At 47.4% G+C, this 20,267-nt stretch overlaps 1 protein-coding gene across 5 annotated transcripts in view; it reads left to right on the top strand.

The window, feature by feature from the left end:
* Nucleotides 1–20,267, top strand: part of AKAP14 (A-kinase anchoring protein 14) — a 67,851-nt gene that overhangs the window by 39,161 nt on the left and 8,423 nt on the right. For 3 of the 5 annotated variants that reach the window (XM_054545008.1, XM_054545005.1, XM_054545007.1), the window contains exons 1-4: nt 3,528–3,652; nt 3,820–3,932; nt 10,980–11,158; nt 11,261–11,352. In XM_054545008.1, the coding sequence (XP_054400983.1) occupies nt 10,990–11,158; nt 11,261–11,352 (261 nt within the window). In that variant the 5' untranslated portion in view covers nt 3,528–3,652; nt 3,820–3,932; nt 10,980–10,989. Of the gene's footprint in view, nt 1–3,516; nt 3,653–3,819; nt 3,933–10,979; nt 11,159–11,260; nt 11,353–20,267 lie in introns of those variants that run through there. The other 2 variants (XM_002832047.3, XM_054545006.2) reach the window with 2 other exon arrangements.

The raw sequence follows: 20,267 nt of genomic DNA on the forward strand, positions 1-20,267 counted from the left end.
CTTGATCTATTATGACCCTTTCACGTGGACCCCTTAGAGTTGTAAGCCCTTAAAAGGGCTAGGAATTTCTTTTTCAGGGAGCTCAGCTCTTAAGACGCGAGTCTGCTGACGCTCCCGGCCAAATAAAAACCTCTTCCTTCTTTAATCTGGTGTCTGAGGAGTTTTGTCTGCGACTCATCCTGCTACAAAACAACCTGCCTGAAGTCACAGTTACAACGCCAGTATGTGGCAGAGCTGGGATTTGAAACCCTGTACTGTATCTGTGTTCAGAGTCTGTTGTTTCTTTTTTTCCTTTGTGACAGAGTTTCGCTCTTGTCGCCTGGGCTGGAGTACAATGGCACAATCTTGGCTCACTGCAACCTCTGCTTCCCAGGTTCAAGCGATTCTCCCGCCTCAGCCTCCCAAGTAGCTGGGATTACAGGCCAGCACCACTACGCCCGGCTAATTTTTGTATTTTTAGAAGAAATAGGTTTTCACCATGTTGGCCAGGTTGGCCTCGAACTCCTGACCTCAGGTGATCCACCCGCCTCAGCCTCCCAAAGTGCTGGGATTACAGGCGTGAGCCACTGTGCCCGGCCCAGAGTCTGTTTCTTCTACTAAACCACTCTGTCTCCCAAACTCCTCCCTTCCCACCCTCCATTCCCCTGCCTCACCACTGCACCACAGCATGATCTCTGGGTGCGGGACCTCAAAATATGTGATGTCTTCCAGGCAGTGAGCTCAGCATTTCTTTCTGGATAAAGACACTTAACATTGCAGTTTTCTTCCTTTGTTGGCTTTGAGATCCACTGTCTTTTTTTTTTTTTCTTTGAGCCGGAGTTTCGCTCTTTTCGCCCAGGCTGGAGTGCAGTGGCGAGATCTCAGTTCACTGCAACCTCCACATCCCCATTTCAGGTGATTCTCCTGCCTCTGCCTCCCAAGTAGCTGGGATTACAGGCGCCCGCCACCATGCCCAGCTACTTTTTAGTAGAGACGGGTTTTCACTATGTTGGCCAGGCTGGACCTGAACCCCTGACCTCAGGTGATCCGCCCACCTCGGCCTCCCAAAGTGCTGGGATTACAGGTGTGAGCTACCATGCCTGGGCAATACCACTACTATAAATAATAATACTATTAATAGAAATGATATCTAGGCTGGGCATGGTGGCTCATGCCTGTAATCCCAGCACTTTGAGAAGTGGAGGTGGGAGCCTAGGAGTTCGAGACCAGCCCAGGCAACAAATAGAGACCTTGTCTCTACAAAACAAACAAACAAACAAAAAAACAACAAAAAAACTGGGTGTAGTGGCACATGCCTGTGGGCCCAGCTACCCAGGAGGTTGAGTTGAGAGGACCACTTGAGCCTGGGAGGTTGAGGCTGCAGTGAGCCTTGATCACACCATTACACTCCAGGCTGGGAAACATTTTGAGATCCTGTCTCAAAAAAAAAAAAAAAAAAAAAAAAAGAAAGAAAGAAAAAAGAAAGAGGCTGGGCACAGTGGCTCACACCTGTAATCCCAGCACTTTGGGAGGCCAAGGTGGGCGGATCACCTGAGGTCAGGAGTTTGAGACCAAAAATTAGCTGGGCGTGGTGGCGGGTGCCTATAATCCCAGCTACTCGGGAGGCTGAGGCAGGAGAATCTCTTGAACCTGGGAGGCGGAGGTTGCGGTGAGCCGAGATAGTGCCACTGCACTGGGCAACAAAAGCAATACTCTGTCTCAAAAAAAAAAAAAAAAAAAAAGAGAGAGAGAGAAAGAAAGGCTATCTAATCATTATAGAGAGAGATTATGATGTACCAGGCATTGTTCTTGGTCTTCACATGAATTGCCTGGTTGGATCCCCATAAAATCCCTATTCTGTAGGCATTGTTATTAACCCCATTTTATAGATAAGGGAACTGAGAAAGAAAAATGTTAAATTGTTCCTGAGTGTAAGCTGATAAGCACTATATCTCTTTCATCTATGATTCATAAAAGACATCTTTGAAAGCTGTGAAAGGAAAATAAAAACTTGGGACCCCAATTCACTCTGCCAAAAGGAAAAAAAATTAAACTGAAAGCTGAGTCATGCAAGAAGCTGCCTTTCCTTTTGTTCCTAAGCAGACAGCTACAAATAACAGGTTAAATATCTCCACCTGTAGCTACTCTATGTTTACCTTATGTAAAGTGCTAATTTACTGAGCAGGAGACGGATACATAATTGATTCAATTATGTGGATTCAATAATGTGACCATACCTTCCCTCTCTTCCCTCAAGCTCGCATTTCCCCTTTATTATTATTATTTATTATTATTATTATTATTATTATATTATTTGAGACGGAGTCTAGCTCTTGTTGCCCAGGTTGGAGTGCAGTGGCGCGATCTTGGCTCACTGCAACCTCTACTTCCCGGGTTCAAGCGATTCTCCTGCCTCAGCCTCCCAAGTAGCTGGGATTACAGGTGCCCACCACCATGCCCAGCTAATTTTTGTATTTTTGGTAGAGACAGGGTTTCACCATATTGGCCAGGCTGGTCTCCAATTCCTGATCTCAGGTGATCTGCCTGCCTTGGTCTCCCAAAGTGCTGGGATTACAAGCGTAAGCCACTGCACCTGCCCTTGTATTTCTCCTTTAAATACTGAAGCCTAGGCTGGGCGTGATGGCTCAGGCCTGTAATCCCAGCACCATGGGAGGCCGAGGCGCATGGATCGTCTAAGGTCAGGAGTTCAAGACCAGCCTGACCAACATGGTGAAACCCCGTCTCTATTAAAAACACAAACACTAGCTGGGTGTGGTGGCAGGAGCCTGTAATCCCAGCTACTTGGAAGGCTGAGGCAGCAGAATCGCTTGAACCCAGGAGGCGGAGGTGGCAGTGAGCCAAGATCGTGCCATTGCACTCCAGCCTGGGCAACAAGAGTGAAACTCCGTCTCAAACAAACAAAAACCTGAAGCCTGGCCGCGTGGGGTGGCTCATGGCTGTAATCCCAGCACTTTGGGAGGCCGGGGCAGGAGGATAGCTTGAGCCCAGGAGTTTGAGACCAGCCTGGGCAACAGAGCAAGACCTTGTCTCTACAAATAATTTAAAAATTGGCCAGGTGTGGTGGTGGCACACCTATAGTCCCAGCTACCTGGGAGGCTGAGGTGGGAAAATCACTTGAGCCCAGGCAGTCGAGGCTGGGGTGAGCCATGACTGTGCCACCGCATTTCAGCCTGGGTGACAGTGAGACCCTGTCTTTAAATAAATAAATAAATACTGAAGCCCTCAAAGTCATCTTTGGAGAAAGGCACAGACCTGTCTCCCAGACACATCCTTAACCTTGGCAAAATAAACTGGTAAATTGAGACCTGTTTCAGATACTTTTTGGTTTGCAAAGCAATGAAGTACACATGGGAAGTCCTAACCTCAGAATTTGGAAATGAAAAAGTAAAAGCTCAGCCAAAGAAGACAGACAGCTTTGGGTTTGAGTTTGGGACAGTACTTGCTGTGCCTCAGTCTGTTCAACTGTAATATGCAAATACTAATACTTACCTCATAATGCTATTGTGAGGAGTAAATGACTTTAGACACTGAAGGCTTAACACAGTGACTGGCATATCATAGGGATGCCCAATACATACTAGCTGTGAGGCTTATCACCACTGTTCTTCCTGGCATGGCCTTGTAAGCTCATCTTTGGCTGAAGAGAAGCTAGGTATAGCTACTACAGTTTGGTCCCATTATTGCGGTCAGACGGTTGCTGTGATTGGCTCTCCCCTCCTTCCCTCACCCCCTCCCATCTTACCCTCTGTTATTAACATAAGCAGTCAGAAACATGTAGGCTATGCTTCCCATTGGTTGAAATTGTTGTTTCCTTGGCAGCACTTGCAAACATTCCATCTGGCAATCTGAGAGAAGCTACTGAGAGAATCCTGAGACATCCCCAGCCACCTACCACTGCTCCTGTTCCAAGCAAAGAAGATCTGCTCACTCCGGTACTGGGGATTCTCCGGGGTGGGGGAGTCCACAGAAAGGACTTGCAGTGGTTCTCCCTATTCATCACCCAGACCCCAAACGTTACCATTCCCCCCGTCTCTCCCACCCACCCTGCCTATCTGGCCCTGAGAAGGGGAGGGGAGGGGAGGGGAGGACAAGGGACAGGGAGGGGGAGGGGAGGGCAGCAGAGGGGAGGGGAGAGGAGGGGAGGGAAGGGAAGAAAAATAACTAGGAGATGCCAGTGGGAGGGAGGCTTAAGAATGGTATGTGCCCACAGACGTGTGAGGGTAAAAATTGAGCTTCTTCCTGGGCACTGCTCCCCATCTTCCCTCTCCTGTTGGAGCACGGGCTCCCCAGGGAGAGTCTTAAGCAGGTCCTTCCATGCATAAAGCACACACCCCATGTGCTTCGTGTTGGAGGTCACAGATTTGACTTCTCATCAATTTATCAATAGGAAATTTGCTGAAAGCAAAGTTACTGAATGTCGAAGTTACCAAATGTGCAATTTTCTTTTTTCTTTTTTTTTTTTTTTTTGAGACAGAGTCTTGTTCTGTCGCCCAGGCTGGAGTGCAGCAGCGCGATCAAGGCTCACTGCAACCTCTGCCTCTGGTTTCAAGTGATTCTCCTGCCTCAGCCTCCCGAGTAGCTGGGACGACAGGCATGCACTACCATGCCTGGTTAATTTTTGTATTTTTAGTAGAGATGGGGTTTTGCCATGTTGGCCAGGCTGGTTTCGAACTCCTGACCTCAGGTAATCCTCCCACATTGGCCTTCCAAAGTGCTGGGATTGCAGGTGTGAGCCACCGCGCCCGGCGCCAAATGGACAATTTTCTTTCTTTCTTTCCTTCTTTCTCTCTTTCTTTCTTTTCTTTTTTGAGGTGGAGTTGCACTCTGTTGCCCAGGCTGGAGTGCAGTAGTGAGATCTTGGCTTACTGCAAACTCTGCCTCTCAGGTTCACACCATTCTCTGCCTCAGCCTCCCAAGTAGCTAGGACTACAGGCACCCACCACCACGCCTGGCTAATTTTTTGTATTTTTAGTAGAGACGGGGTTTCACTGTGTTAGCCAGGATGGTCTCGATCTCCTGACCTTGTGATCCGCCCGCCTTGGCCTCCCAAAGTGCTGGGATTACAGGTGTCAGCCACTGTGCCTGGCCATGCCTGGCTAATTTTTTGTATTTTTAGTAGAGACGGGGTTTCTCCATGTTGGTCAGGCTGGTCTTGAACTCCTGACCTCAGGTGATCCGCCCGCCTTGGCCTCCCAAAGTGCTGGGATTATAGGCATGAGCCACTGCGCCCGGCCCAAATGGACAATTTTCTAAAGGATCAAGTTGATATATGGCTACCTCACCAAAGTCTACTGAAATTACCAATTTACCCAAAAACCTTTGTACAGTTGTCTTTAACTACAGAGTTTATAGCAGGTTGCTCTGGCCAAATTGGCATGGCCTAAGTAAGGGCTAGGGAGAGCCAGTTCTCTAGTGTTAAGGGCCTTTAGGCTCCTCACTGACCACCCTTCAGCCTCTGGCTGCTCTGGAGTGGGCAGCCTGGAAATGCTCTGTGTGCTCTGGCAGATGATCCTGTCTACCTCCAGCTGCAGCAACAAGGAACTGGGGCAGAGGCAAACTGAGCTTAAAAATGCCAACATCAGTCTGGGCAACATACTGAGACCTATAAAATAAATAGCCTGGTGTAGGCAGGACACGGTGGCCCATGCCTGTAATCCCAGCATTTTGGGAGGCCGAGGTGGGCAGATCACCCGAGGTCAGGGGTTCAAGACCAGCCTGGCCAACATGGTAAAACCCTGTCTCTATTAAAAATACAAAAATTAGCTGGGCATATTTTTGTATTTACAATACTTTTGTATTTTGTATTTACACACCTGTAAATCCCAGCTACTCAGGAGGCTGAGGCGGCAGGAGAATTGCTTGAACCCAGGAGGCGGAGGTTGCAGTGAGCCGAGATTGCGCCACCGCACTCCAGCCTGGGTGACAGAGTGAGACTCTGTCTCAAAAGAAAAAAATAATAGCCAGCTGTGATGGTATAGGCCTTTAGGTCCAACTACTCAGGAGGCTGAGGTGGGAGGATCACTTGAGCCCAGGAAGTTGAGGCTGCAGCTAGCTGTGATTGCACCACTGCACTCCAGCCTGGGTAACAGAGCAAGACCCTATCTCCAGAGAAAAAAAAGGAAAAAAAAAAGCTAAAATGAACAATGGCCAACATTATTTCAGGGATGTTCAAAGGCTGTCCCAGTGGTTCTTGAACTGATGGCCGTTGGAGCCAGGTTGCCTTTTGCAGTATCTACTACCCACTGGGATCAATGATGATTTCAAGAAAGGAAACAGAGAGTTGCCCTTTGTCCAGGCGTGGTGGCTCACACCTGTAATCCCAGCACTTTGGGAGGCTGAGGCAGGCGTATCACCTGAGGTCAGGAGTTCAAGACCAGCCTGGCCAACATGGTAAAACCCCGTCTCTACTAAAAATAACAAAAACTAGCCAGGCATGGTGGCGGACACCTGTAATCCCAGCTACTTGGGAGGCTGAGGCAGGAGAATCGCTTAGAACCCGGGAGGCAGAGGTTGCAGTGAGCCGAGATTTCGCCATTACACTCCGGCCTGGGCAACAAGAGTGAAAACTCCGTCTCGAAAAAAGAAAAAGAAAAAAAAAAATAGTTGCCTTTTGTGAAAGAGGCTCCCAGAGAGAGAGTGGGTCACTGGACTCTAGAGGAAAATGTGAGAATAAGGCCAGGCGCGATGGCTCACACCTGTAATCCCAGCACTTTGGGAGACTGAGGTGGGTGGATCAGGAGGTCAGGAGTTCAAGACCAGCCTGGCCAAGATGGTGAAACCCCGTCTCTACTAAAAATACAAAAATTAGCTGGGCATGGTGGCAGGCGCCTGTAATCCCAGCTACTTGGGAGGCTGAGGCAGCAGAATTGCTTGAACCCGGGAGGCAGAGGTTGCAGTGAGCGGTGATCGCGCCACTGCCCTCCAGCCTGGGTGACAGAACAAGACTCTGTCTCAAAAAAAAAAGAAAGAAGATGTGAGAATAGGGCCCTACTGCTCTTTCTAAATCTTGGAGGGAGAAGAGCAGCACGGTTGAGAGCATGGGCTGTGGAGCCAGACACTGTGGGTGTACAGCTCAGTTTCCTCATTTTCACATGGCAGCAACAGGCCCTCTGTCTGTGACTCAGGGCTCCTGTAGGAAACTGTTGGCATATTAAAATGAGGATAGCTGTAGACGGGTTAAGTAAGGGAATATTTACAAAGGTGTGGCCAGAGTGCAGGGCAACAAAGGAAAGTGCAGCTCCCCGGGGCTAGTAACAGTGGGCCTAAAACGTTGAGGGGAGAGAATACTTACCCTTACCACACTGAGAAGCTGGGAGAGCGCTGCCCTGAAAGACACTGGAGACTTCATGCAGCCAGCCATCAGCCAACTCACAGGGAGAAAACCACCAGGGACATATATTTTGACTTCCTGACCTCCTTATTGTGTGGAACCCCCTAGAAGCCAGAGGGCATCATTTATGGGTGCAGTCAGGTTAGTTTTCCAGGGCAGGAAGCAGGAGGAGATGCAAGGACAGTGGATTTGGAAAGGCGAATGGAAGGTGCCCAGCGCACTCTTTCATGGGGCTGTGATGACAGTTAAATGAAGCATAGCACATTAAACACCCCCAAATTGGGAGTGTTATAGAAAAATAGCTCCATTTGGCGAGAGATACCCACTTTCATGTAGCCCTTCCACCCAATGGAAGGATTGCTTGCAACATACTTATTTTTTATTTTTTGAGACAGCCTTTCTCTGTCACCAGGCTGGAGTGCTGTGACACGATCTCGGCTCACTGCAACCTCTGCCTCCCGGGTTCAAGCAATTCTCCTGCCTCAGCCTCACGAGTAGCTGGGATTACAGGTGCTGGCCACCATGCCAGGCCATTTTTTTTTTTTTTTTTTTTTTTGAGATGGAGTCTCGCTCTCATTGCCCAGGCTGGAGTGCAATGGCGTGATCTGGGCTCACCGCAACCTCCGCCTCCTGGATTCAAGCGATTCTCCTGCCTCAGCCTCCCGAGTAGCTGGGATTACGGGCATGTGCCACCACACCTGGCTAATTTTTGTATTTTTAGTAGAGACAGGGTTTTGCCTTGTTGGCCAGGCTGGTCTTGAACTCCTGACCTCAGGTGATCCACCTGCCTCGGCCTCCCAAAGAGCTGGGATTACAGGCATGAGCCACCAAACCTGGCCCAGGCCAATTTTTATATTTTTAGTAGAGATGGGGTTTCTCCATGTTGGCCAGGCTAGTCTCAAACTCCTCATCTCAGGTGATCTACCAGCCTTGGCCTCCCAAATTGCTGGGATTACAGGCGTGTGCCACCGTGCCCGGCCATATTTTTTATTTTTTCTGAGACAGGGTCTTGCTCTGTCACCCAGACTGGAGTACAGTGGTGAGATCACGGCTCCCTGCAGCCTCGGCCTCCCAGGCTCAAGTGATCCTCCCACATCAGCCTTGTGAGTAGAAAGCTGGGATTACAGGCACACATCACCATGCCTGGCTAATTATTTAAACTTTTGTAGAGATGGGGCCTTGCTATGTTGTCCAGGCTGATCTCAATCTCCTGCACTTAAGCGATCCTCCCACTTTGGTCTCCCAAAGTGCTGGGATTACAGGCCTGAGCCACTGCACCCGGCCGCCTATAAGGAATTTAAAGCTGTGCTGGAAGTAAGCAATTTTTCATAAGCAAAGAGACTTAAACAGTAGCAAGAAAAGAAAGGATTTAAGACTCAAGGGAAAAGATGTAAAAAACATTGAAAATGAGCAAAGACTTCTAGCTCTGTGATGAAGCCATGTTTACAGCCCTAGTAACACAAATTTTCACATTGTCAACACATGTTAAAGGCATCTGGAAGATTATAGCTATCATTTATGATAAAAAATCTTACTAGAACAGGAACAGACGAATGTTTTCTTGATGTGATACATCTCAAACCATAAACCAGCATCATACTAATGGTGTAACACCAGAAAGCAAGGCCATTAAAGTCAGACACAATAGGAGGATGCTCATTATTTCCACTTTCATTTTACATTTTCCTGGAAGTATTAACCAAAGCTAATACTCATAAGAGATATATACTCCTGGAAAAAAATGATAAAAGTGATAGTTTATTGGAGATGATATATTATACTGTACTGGGAAAACCCAAGAGAGAACTACGAAACCAATATTCCTCTGCTGTAATGCCTCTACTCATTTTAACACTATCTTTATAGGCCAGGTGTGGTGGCTCACATCTGTAATCCCAGCACTTTGGGAAGCCAAAGTGGGTGGATCACTTGAGGTCAAGAGTTCGAGACCAGCCTGGCCAATATGGTGAACCCCCGTCTCTATTAAAACTACAAAAAATTAGCCAGGCATGGTGGCACATGCCTGTAGTCCCAGCTACTCGGGAGGCTGAGACAGGAGAATCACTTGAACCCGGGAGGCGGAGGTTGCAGTGAGCCAAGATTGTGCAATTGCACTCCAGCCTGGGCGATAGAACGAAACTTTGTCTCAAAAAAAAAAAAAAAAAAAAAAAACCACTATCTTAGCCGGCGCGTAATCCCAACACTTTGGGAGGCTGAGGCGGGTGGATCACCTGAGGTCAAGAGTTCGAGACCAGCCTGGCCAACACGGAGAAACCCCATCTCTACTGGAAATACAAAATTAGCCGGGCGTGGTGGCGCATGCCTCCAATCCCAGCTACTCGGGAGGCTGAGGCAGGAGAATCACTTGAACCGAGATTCTCCCGGGAGGCAGAGGTTGCGGTGAGCCGAGATAGCGCCATTTGGCTCTCCAGCCTGGGCAACAAGAGCAAAACTCTGACTCAAACAAACAAACAAAAAACAAAACACTATCTTTATACCTTTTTTTTTTTTTTTTTTTTTGAGATGTAGTCTCCTTCTGTAGCCCAGGCTAGAGTGCAGTGGTGCGATCTCGGCTCACTGCAACCTCTGCCTCCTGGGTCCCGGTTTAAGCAATTCTCCTGCCTCAGCCTCCTGTGTAGCTGGGATTACAGGCATGAGCCATCATGCCCAGCTAATTTTTGTATTTTTAGTAGAGACGGGGTTTCACCATGTTGGCCAGAGTGGTCTTCAACTCCTGACCTCGTGATCTGCCCGCCTCGGGCTCCCAAAGTGCTGGGGTTACAGGCGTGAGCAACCGCGCCAGGCCTTTATATTTCTTTTTAAAAGTTAAGACGGGCTGGGGAGTGGGGAGATCTCACTATGTTGCCCAGGCTGGTTTCAAACTCATAGCCTCAAACTATCCCCCTGCTTCAGCCTCCTGAATAGTTGAGATTACAGGCACATGCCACCACACCCACTTCATTTTAACATCATTTTAAAAGAGCCAGGTGCCCTCCGTTGCTCCTAGCAGGGATTGGGTTTCTTATCAAAGATTCAACTTGGAATCAATATTGCTAGGCACTCCAAAGAAGTGCTACTTTTTTTCTACTACATTTTGATTTAAGTCATTATGGTGTTTTTTTTGTTGTTTTTTGTTTTGTTTTTGAGATGGAGTTTTGCTCTTGTTGCCCAGGCTGGAGTGCAATGGCGCGATCTCAGCTCACTGCAACCTCCACTTCCCAGGTTCAAGCAATTCTCCTGCCTCAGCCTCCCGAGTAGCTGGGATTACAGGTGCCCGCCACCATGCCCGGCTAATTTTGCATTTTTAGTAGAGACAGGGTTTCACCATGTTGGTCAGGCTGGTCTTGAACTCCTGACCTCAGGTGATCCGCCCGCCTCGGGCTCTCAAAGGGCTGGGATTACAGGCGTGAGCCACTGCGCTGGGCCTCATTATGGTTTTGAGAATGTGAGAATCCTTGGTTTTCAGGAAAAGTAGATATCAGCAGCCAGGCACAGGTCTGACTCCTACCCTTAATCCCCTAATCCCTTCCCTAGAGGCAATAACTGCTTCCTGTCTCTTGTGATTCTTCAAGAGATGATCTGTACTTATATGAGTGCGTTCACATGTGTGTACACACACAGGCACACAGTAACTTCTTTTTTTCCCCAGGAAAAAGAAAATGAGTGAGACTCAAAATTCAACAAGCCAGAAAGCAATGGATGAGGATAACAAAGCCGCAAGCCAAACAATGCCGAATACACAAGACAAGAACTACGAGGATGAATTGACTCAAGTAGCTCTAGCTCTGGTTGAGGATGTCATCAATTATGCTGTTAAGATTGTGGAAGGTAGTAATCCTGTTTGTTTGGATGCCTAAATAATTGTCTATATAGTCTAAATATGGCACCACACTACCTGGCAACTAACGAATTCCCACCTTTTTTTTGCAGAGGAGCGAAACCCTTTGAAAAACATCAAGTGGATGACTCACGGTGAATTCACTGTGGAAAAGGGTCTTAAACAAATTGACGAATATTTTTCGGTAAGTTAGGCCGACCACTCCAGCATGGTACACCAGTGTGAAGAACAATAAAGAGACTCTCAGCAGATCAAAAGTTTGAAGTCTGGAAAATCTAGGAGATGGTATCAAAGGGGGCTGACTAGAATAAGTAAACATCGTCTCCATCTCAGTTCCAAAATCAAGGTGGGATAGTCTTTGAAGGTGAAATGCACAATCACAATCATTTTCCCTGTGTCTGTATCATTCTAACCTTACATTTCCCTGGGAAAATCTGCTCTTCCTACTTAAGCAATTTGTCCATGCTGGTGCATTAAATGGGGGCCTAGTGGCCTAAGGAGGGAGATGCTTCTCCAAAATAGGAGTTCTCCACCACCATTATTTTATTTTTTTTTAGAGACAGGGTCCCACTCTGTCACCGAGGCTACAGTGCAGGGGCTCGATCCTAGCTCCCTGCAGCTTTGAACTCTTGGGCTCAAGCAATCTTCCCACCTCAGCCTTCCAAGTAGACAGGCGTGTGTCACCACACCTGGCTAATTTTTATCTTTTTTTTGTAGAGACAGGGTCTTGCTATGTTGCTCAGGCTGGCCTCGAACTCCTGGCCTCAAGGGATCCTCCTGCCTTGGCCTCCCAAAGTGCTGGGATTACAGGTGTGAGCCATTGCACCTAGCCTCCACCACCAACTTTAGAATGCTCCTGTTAACAGAGGGGATGCAGATGGATCAAAAGACTTTTTGATTTGGCTTTGGAATATATTGCCTGCATAGTAAGATGTACAATCCCATGAATTCCTTTGTTTTTCTGCCTGTGTCTGACTCTGACTTCTTTGTGTGGCAGCTTTGCTGAGAAGGCCCTGGATTACTTTGCGTAACTGGTGAGTGAATAAAGGAGAATGGCTTGGTCCAGGCACAGTGGTTCACGTCTGTAATCCCAGTACTTTGGAAGACCAAGATGGGAGAATCAATCGTTTGAGCCTGAGTTTGAGACAGCCTGGGCAACATAGTGGGGCTCCATCTCTATAAAACTAAAAAATTAGGCCAGGCGTAGTGGCTCATGCCTGTAAGCCCAGCACTTTGGGAGGCCGAGGTAGGGGGGGCGGATCACAAGGTCAGAGGTTCGAGTCCAGCCTGGCCAATATGGTGAAACCCCGTCTCTATTAAAAATACAAAAATTAGCCAGGCATGGTGCTGGGCGCCTGTAATCCCAGCTACTCGGGAGGCTGAAGCAGAAGAATCGCTTGAACCCAGGAGGTGGAGGTTGCAGTGAGCTGAGATTACACCACTGCATTCTCCATCCTGGGCGACAGAGCAAGACTCCGTCTCAAAAAATAATAATAATAATTAGCCGGGCGTGGGGGTATGCACGTATAGTTCCAGCTACTCAGGAGGCTGAGGTGGGAGGATCACTTGAGCCCAGGAGGTCGAGGCTGCAGTAAGCTGGGATTGCACCACTGCACTCAGCCTGGGTGACAGAGTGAGACCGTGTCTCAAAAAAAAAATGGCTTGAAATCCTTCTCATTGTGCTTCTATGGAACAGAGACCAGTTGAAATTGGTGGAGGCAAACTCCCCTACCCCTGGGAAAAGTTCCAGCTGTCTCTGTTCCCCAGGCCAGCCCCTCAAAGCCTACAGCCCTCAGGGCAGTTTCCCAGGCCTTAGGAAGGCCTGGTCAGGTGTGAAGGAGGAAAAGTCAGGGATTTCTGGCTCCACGTCTTCTATGCTCCAGTGGACACCACTCACCGTTCTCATTAGGAGGGGTATCTTGAGCATAGTGAAGATGAATGGTGCAGGTTATTCTTGAGCCTTCCTGCTGTGGAGCACATCTCCATTTGGGGTTGGGCAAAGGCCCCTGCCTACTGCACTCAGGGTTCCTGAATCAAACTAGAATGGAACACAGAGCAAGTAGGAAAAATTTCCCTTGCAAATCCCACTGGTCATTCTGAGTAAAAGGCAAAAGTAAGTCCTGACAATGGTCTACAAGGCCCAATATGATCTGAGTTCCCTTTCCCCTCCCAACTTATGGTTTAGCTCCCATCACTCCTTCCCCCCTCTCACCTTCTTCCCTCGGCCATACTTGCCTCCTTGCCGTTCCTCGACTGCCAGGCATGTTCCCCTGTCAGGACCCTTGCTCTTGCTGTTCCCTCTGCCTGGAACCCTCTCCCCTAAGATATATACCCATGGCTCACTGCTTTACCTCCCTTCAGATCTTTGTTAAAAAATATCACCTGCTCATTGAGGCTTTTCTTAGCCACTTCATCTAAAATCACAACCCTCTCCACTTCTCTGATTCATTTTTCCCTTCGCACTTCTTTCTGCCTACTAGAGTCTATTTACTTGTCCTACTGCCTGTCTTCCACCACCAGACCATATGGTCCATGAGGGCAGATTTCTCTTGACTGCTCTCTTCCCAGCCGCTAGCAATGTCAGGTACACAGATGCTCAATAACTCTGTGTTGAATACATGAGCAGATTTATTATTGCATTACCATATTTCTTCACAGATGAAGAGCCAGGTCAAAGGATTTGTGTTACTTATTTCGTAGGGCTGTTGTGAGGATAGAGACAATTAAAAAGTAAATGACTGAAAAGCTAAATATGTTATATTAACTCACGATGTAAAATCGCCCTGTTCCCAGACCCACTAATGCAGCATGCCTAGCATTTCTTTTTTTTTTTTTTTTTTTTTTGAGACAGAGTCTCACTCTGTCGCCCAGGCTGGAGTGCAGTGGTGTGATCTTGCTCACTGCACCCTCCGCCTCCTAGGTTCAAGTGATTCTCCTATCTCAGCCTCCCGAGTAGCTGGGACTACAGGTGTGTGCCACCGTGCTGGCTAATATTTTGTATTTTTAGTAGAGACAGGGTTTCACCATGTTAGCCAGGATGGTCTCAATCTTCTGACCTCGTGATCCACCCGCCTCGGCCTCCCAAAGTGCTGGGATTACAGGTGTGAGCCGCCGCGCCTGGCCCTTTTTTTTTTTTTTTTTTGAGACGGAGTTTCACTTTTGTCACCCAGGCTGGAGTGCAATGGTGTGATCTCAGCCTACTGCAACCTCCACCTCCTGGGTTCAAGTGATCCTCTTACCTCAGCCTCCCGAGTAGCTGGAATTACAGACACCTGCCACCATGCCAGGCCAATTTATTTTTTATTTTTTATTTTTAGTAGAGACGGGGTTTCACCATGTTGGCCAGGCTGGTCTCGAACTCCTGACCTCAAGTGATCCACCCACCTCAGCCTCCCAAAGTGCTGGGGTTACAAGCGTGAGCCACTGTGCCTGGCCTGATATATTCTTTTTAAAAAATATTTATTTATTTATTTATTTATTTATTGAGACAGAGTCTTGCTCTGTCCCCCAAGCTGGAGTGCAGTGGCACAATCTCGGTTCACTGCAGCCTCAAACTCCTGGGCTCAAGTGATCCTCCTGCCCCAGCCTCCTGAATAGCTAGGACTATGGGTACACAGCACCATGGCCAAGTAAATTTTTTATTTTTTTGTAGAGATGAGGTCTCACTTTGTTGCTCAGGCTGGTCTTAAACTCCTGGCCTCAAGTGGTCCTCCTGCCTCGGCCTCCTAAAGTGCTGGGATTACTGCCAGCCACTGGCAGTGGCCACTGCACCCGGTGTGAGCCACTGCACCCAGCCAGTTCTATCTGATATATTCTTTCCACCACAGTAGGAAAAGTATTTTTTTTTCTTATTTGTTTTTTCTCATCAGCTTCTACTGACCCAGGAAAAGTACTTTTGGATGACAAAAATAATGCAGACTTTTATTATCATTTAAAAATACAAATTCAAATGATTTAAAGGTACTACAATGTGAATACGAATAATTAAACCTGGTATCAGAAGGCTGGTACAGGCTGGGCGTGGTGGCTCACGCCTGTAATCCCAGCACTTTGGGAGGGCGAGGCAGGCGGATCACTTGAGGTCTGGAGTTTGAGAACGGCCTGGTCAACATGGTGAAACCCTATCTCTACAAAAATACAAAAAAATTAACTGGGGGTGGTGGTGTGTGCCTGTAATCTCAGCTGCTTGGGAGGCTGAGGCAGGAGAATCACTTGAACCTGGGAGGCAGAGGTTGCAGTGAGCTGAGATCACGCCACTGCACTCCAGCCTGGGCAACAGAGTGAGACTCTGTGAAAAAAAAAAAAAAAAAAAAAGAATGATGGTATAGGATGGTATAGTTGTGGGGAGGGAACACTTACACATTGCCAATGGCAAAGTTGGTTCATTCTCTTCAGGAACACAGTCTGGCAACAGGAATATACAAATGGGTTCCTTATAAAAGAAAAATCAGAGAATGCCCATCACCTCACACAGTTAAAATTACTTTTATAATAAAAAAAGACATCACTATAAAAAATGCCCAGTGAGCAAAAAGATACAAATTAGAAAATGAAATTACCCATAATACCCATTTCTATGACCCCAAAGGTCACTTACCATGGATAACAGTTTTGTGCATATACTTTTTTTTTCATTGTTTTTTTTTGCCTTGTGCATATACTTCTATGTGTCTGTTGATTGTGAGTGTCCAGTAGTATGTAGCTGGCTAAGCCATCCATGATCAAGTAGTACAGTGAGATACTGTTTCCTGGAAGTGAGTGTATGAAGCAGTATTATGTAAAAATCACAAAACACACTCACTGCTGCTACATAAAAGTCTGCTGCCTGCACACGGATAAAAATGGGAGGAGATTCACCTGATGAAAATAGTTAAATTTAATGTCATGTGTAAGGCTGCCTTCATTCACAAAAGGGGGGAAAAATCCACTAAGAGCCAAGCTGAGAAGAAGAAACTCTTAGAACTGAGGCTTCTAGTGGGGTGGAGAAAGCACTGAGCGGGTTGCTCAGGAGTCCTGGGTACCAGTCCCAGTTTATTGTGTTAGACTGTCCCTACCTACTTCTAGGCCCTGGTATCCTCATCTGCAAAGTGAAGGGCTGCATTAGATTATCTCTAGAGACCTATTCAATGTTATAAAGTCTGTGATTGTGTGACAGAGTAAACATTAGAGCTAGAAAAGTATATTGAGTAATATAGAACAGTTGAAAAAAAAGGCAGGCTCTGGCTGGGTGCGGCGGCTCATGCCTGTAATCCCAACACTTTGGAAGGCCGAGGCAGGTGGATCACCTGCGGTCAGGAGTTTGAGACCAGCCTGGCCAACATGGTGAAACTCCGTCTCTACTATATGTGCTGCCGAAGCGAGCACAGAAACTCCGTCTCTACTAAAAATACAAAAATTAGCCAAATGTGGTTGTGCACACCTGTAATCCCAGCTACTTGGGAGGCTGAGGCAGAAGAATCACTTGAACTCGGGAGGCGGAGGTTGCAGTGAGCCGAGATAACGCCACTGTACTCAAGCCTGGGTGACAGAGCGAGACTTCATCTCAAAAAAAAAAAAAAAAAAAAAAAAAAAAAAGGCATGCTCCAATGAGCCATAAGGGGTTGACTGTTGGGCCCCTTCATTAAAAGGAGTAATGATTTTGGTGCCAGGCGTGGTGGCTCATGCCTATAATCCCAGCATTTTGGGAGGCCGAGGCATGCAGATTACCTGAGGTCAGGAGTTCAAGACCAGCCTGGATCTCTACTAAAAATACAAAAATTAGCTGGGCGTGGTGGTGAGCACCTGTAATCCCAGCTACTCAGGAGGCTGAGGAAGGAGAATCACTTGAACCCAGGAGGCGGAGGTTGCAGTGTGCCGAGATCACGTCACTGCACTCCAGCCTGGAAGACAGAGAGAGACTCCGTCTCAAAAAAAAAAGGAAGGAATAATGACTTTGGGAGGCCGAGGCCAGTGGATCACTTGAACCCAGGAGTTTGAGACCAGCCTGGGCAATATAGGGAGACTGTCATCTCTACAAAAAATACAAAAATTAGCCAGGTGTGGTGGTGCATGCCTGTATGTAGTCTCAGCTACTTGGAAGGCTGAGGCGGGAGGATCACTTAAGCCTGGGGAGGTGGAGGCTGCAGTGAGCCATGATCGTGCCACTGCACTCCAGCCTAGGTGACAGAGTAAGACCCTGTCTCAGAAAAAAGGAATAATGATACATGAAAGAATACACAGCTCCTGATCTCAAGGAATCTCGAGTCCAGTGCTCTTCTCTGGACTGAAACAGCCAATTGGGTACAAGTTTGAAATAAGCTGAGGCAAAAGGCCAGCCTACATTTTTTTTAAAGGAGGGCCTGAAATCTTTTTGATGTCTCCTGTACTCCCTCTCCACATTACTGGGATTTGTTAGACTCTCCCAATTCCTTCCTTCTGTGAACCTTCATCCTAATTCAGGCTCTTCTTTGATTCAGAAGCTTCTGGTGCCCCGAAAGCCAGCCCAAGGAAGTTCAGTTGAATTGAATTTGTTGAATACCTGTGAAATCCAAGGCCCTGTGCCAGGAATCAGGGATGCATTTTGACTTCTGTGGACCCTAGGCACTCTTCCCTTTGTAGGCCCCTTTCTCCTTCAAAATATGAAAAAATTCAAGACAGCACTGGTATAAAGATGAATATAATCATGACCCTAAAATTCATATATTCTTCTTCTTTTTTTTGAGACAGAGTTTTGCTCTTGTTGCCCAGGCTGGTGTGCAATGGCGCAACCTCGTCTCACCACAATCTCTGCCTCCCGGGTTCAAACGATTCTCCCGCCTCAGCCTCCCGAGTAGCTGGGATTACAGGCATGCGCCACCACGCTGGGCTAATTTTATATTTTTAGTAGAGACTGGGTTACTCCATGTTGGTCAGGCTGGTCTCGAACTCCCGACCTCAGGTGATTCGCCCTCCTCGGCCTCCCAAAGTGCTGGGATTACAGGCGTGAGCCACTGTGCCCGGCCTTTTTCTTCTAATTTTAAAAGAAATGAACACATTTTTTTTTGTGGGCCCTAGGTATTGAGCTTACTATGCCTTACAGATAAGTCAGCCCTGTTAGAAATGTTTTAATATTGGCCGGGCATGGTGGCTCACGCCTGTAATCCCAGCACTTTGGGAGGCCGAGGTGGGCAGATCACTTGAGGTCAGGAATTCAAGATCAGCCTGACCAACATGGTGAAACCCTGTCTCTACTAAAAATACAAAAATTAGCCGGGTGTGGTGGTGGGTGCCTGTAATCCCAGCTACTCAGGGAAGTTGAGGCGGGAGAATTGTTTGAATTTGGAAGGCGAAGGTTGCAGTGAGCCGAGATGGTGCCATTGCAGTCCAGCCTGGGTGACAGAGCGAGACTCTGTTTCAAAAAAAAAAAAAAAGAAAAGAAATTTTTTAATATGGAGACTACAACGCAGACAGTTCCTTATGGCTGTACTATGCGGGGAGGTCTCAAATGCCATAAGACAGGCAGAAAACAAGTTCCACCAGTGTTCAAAGGGAAAGGGTGTGAAGTCACATCTGGTTGGAAGAGGGATCAGAAAGACTTCTTGGAGGTGGTAGTTTTAAGGAAAACAGAATTTATCAAGTAGGTGATAGAAGCTTCTCAAGAAATGACAACAGCTGGATCAAAAGCATGGTGCAAACATGGGGAATAGTGCTAGTTATTGTTTGATGGGAATATGAGCATTTTGTTGAGAAAAGTGTGACATGAAACTTGTTTTTTTTTTTTTTTGAGACAAGGAGTTGCCCAGCCTGGAGTGCAGTGGCACGATCATAGCTCACTGCAGTCTTAAATTCCTGGGCTCAAGCGATCCTCCTGCCTCAGCCTCCCAAAGTGCTGGGATTACACCATGCCTGGCCATTGTGGGAGGTCTTAAATGACACAGTGAAACATTTTCATTTTGTTTGGCAGGCAATGGGGAGCTGCTGGAAGTTGCTTTTTTTTTTTTCTGAGATGGAGTTTCGCTCTTGTCACCCAGGCTGAAGTGCAATGGCACGATCTCAGCTCACTGCAACCTCCGCCTCCTGGGTTCGAAGGATTCTCATGCTTCAGCCTCTCAAGTAGCTGGGATTACAGGCGCCCACCACCACGCCTGGCTCATTTTTGCATTTTCAGTAGAGACGGGGTTTCACCATGTTGGTCAAGCTGGTCTCGAACGCCTGACCTTAGGTGATCTGCCCGCCTCAGCCTCCCAAAGTGCTGGGATTACAGGCGTGAGCCACCAAGCTTGCGCCCGGCCCACGGGAGGTTTTTGAGCTGAGCAGCTATGATTGAAACTGTGCTTAAGGAAAATAACTCTGGCTTCGTTGTGGATGGGGGATTGGAGAAGTGAGGTTGAGGACAACGGAGTCTAGATAGGTTATTGCCTAAGTCCAGGTGAGAAACACTGAGAGCTGAAGTAGAGCAGTGGCAGTGGGACTGGAGAAGAATGGATAGATTTGAGACACATTTCAGGTAGAATAGATATGATTGAAGGTTAATAAAAAATGGATTAAGGAAGGAAGGAAAGAAGGAAAGAAGAACTGAATGAATGCTACTTTTTTTTTTTTTTTTTTTTTTGAGATGGAATTTCACTCTTATAGCCCAGGCTGGAGTGCAATGGCATGATCTTGGCTCACTGCAACCTCCTGACTTCAAGTGATCCACTCACCTCGGCCTCCCAAAGTGCTGGCATTACAGGCATGAGCCACTGTGCCCAGCCTAAATGCTACTTTCAATAATGTAGTTAACCTTAGTTGTGTACAGTTGGCTCTCCATATCTGCAGGGGAATACGTTTTCAGACCCTCCATGCATATCAAAATCCACGTGCGCTCAAGTCCCTTAGTCGTCCCCCTATCCATGGATTTAACCAACTGTGGATTGAAAAGGTTGGCCCCATGTATTAGAATCCGCAGCAGTGGGACTGTATTCCCATCTCAACTCCAAGAATAGGCCCAGACAAAGGAGACATTCCAAGGAAGATTTTGTTTCTCAACTCTCATCACTACAAAGATTTGTGCCTTGAAAGGGGGAAGCGCCTGGGAGTGGTGGCTCATGCCTGTAATCCCAGCACTTTGGTAGGCTGAGGCGGGCGGATTGCTCGAGCCCA

Source organism: Pongo abelii, chromosome X (genome assembly GCF_028885655.2).
Source record: "Pongo abelii isolate AG06213 chromosome X, NHGRI_mPonAbe1-v2.0_pri, whole genome shotgun sequence".
NCBI classification, from domain to species: domain Eukaryota; kingdom Metazoa; phylum Chordata; class Mammalia; order Primates; family Hominidae; genus Pongo; species Pongo abelii.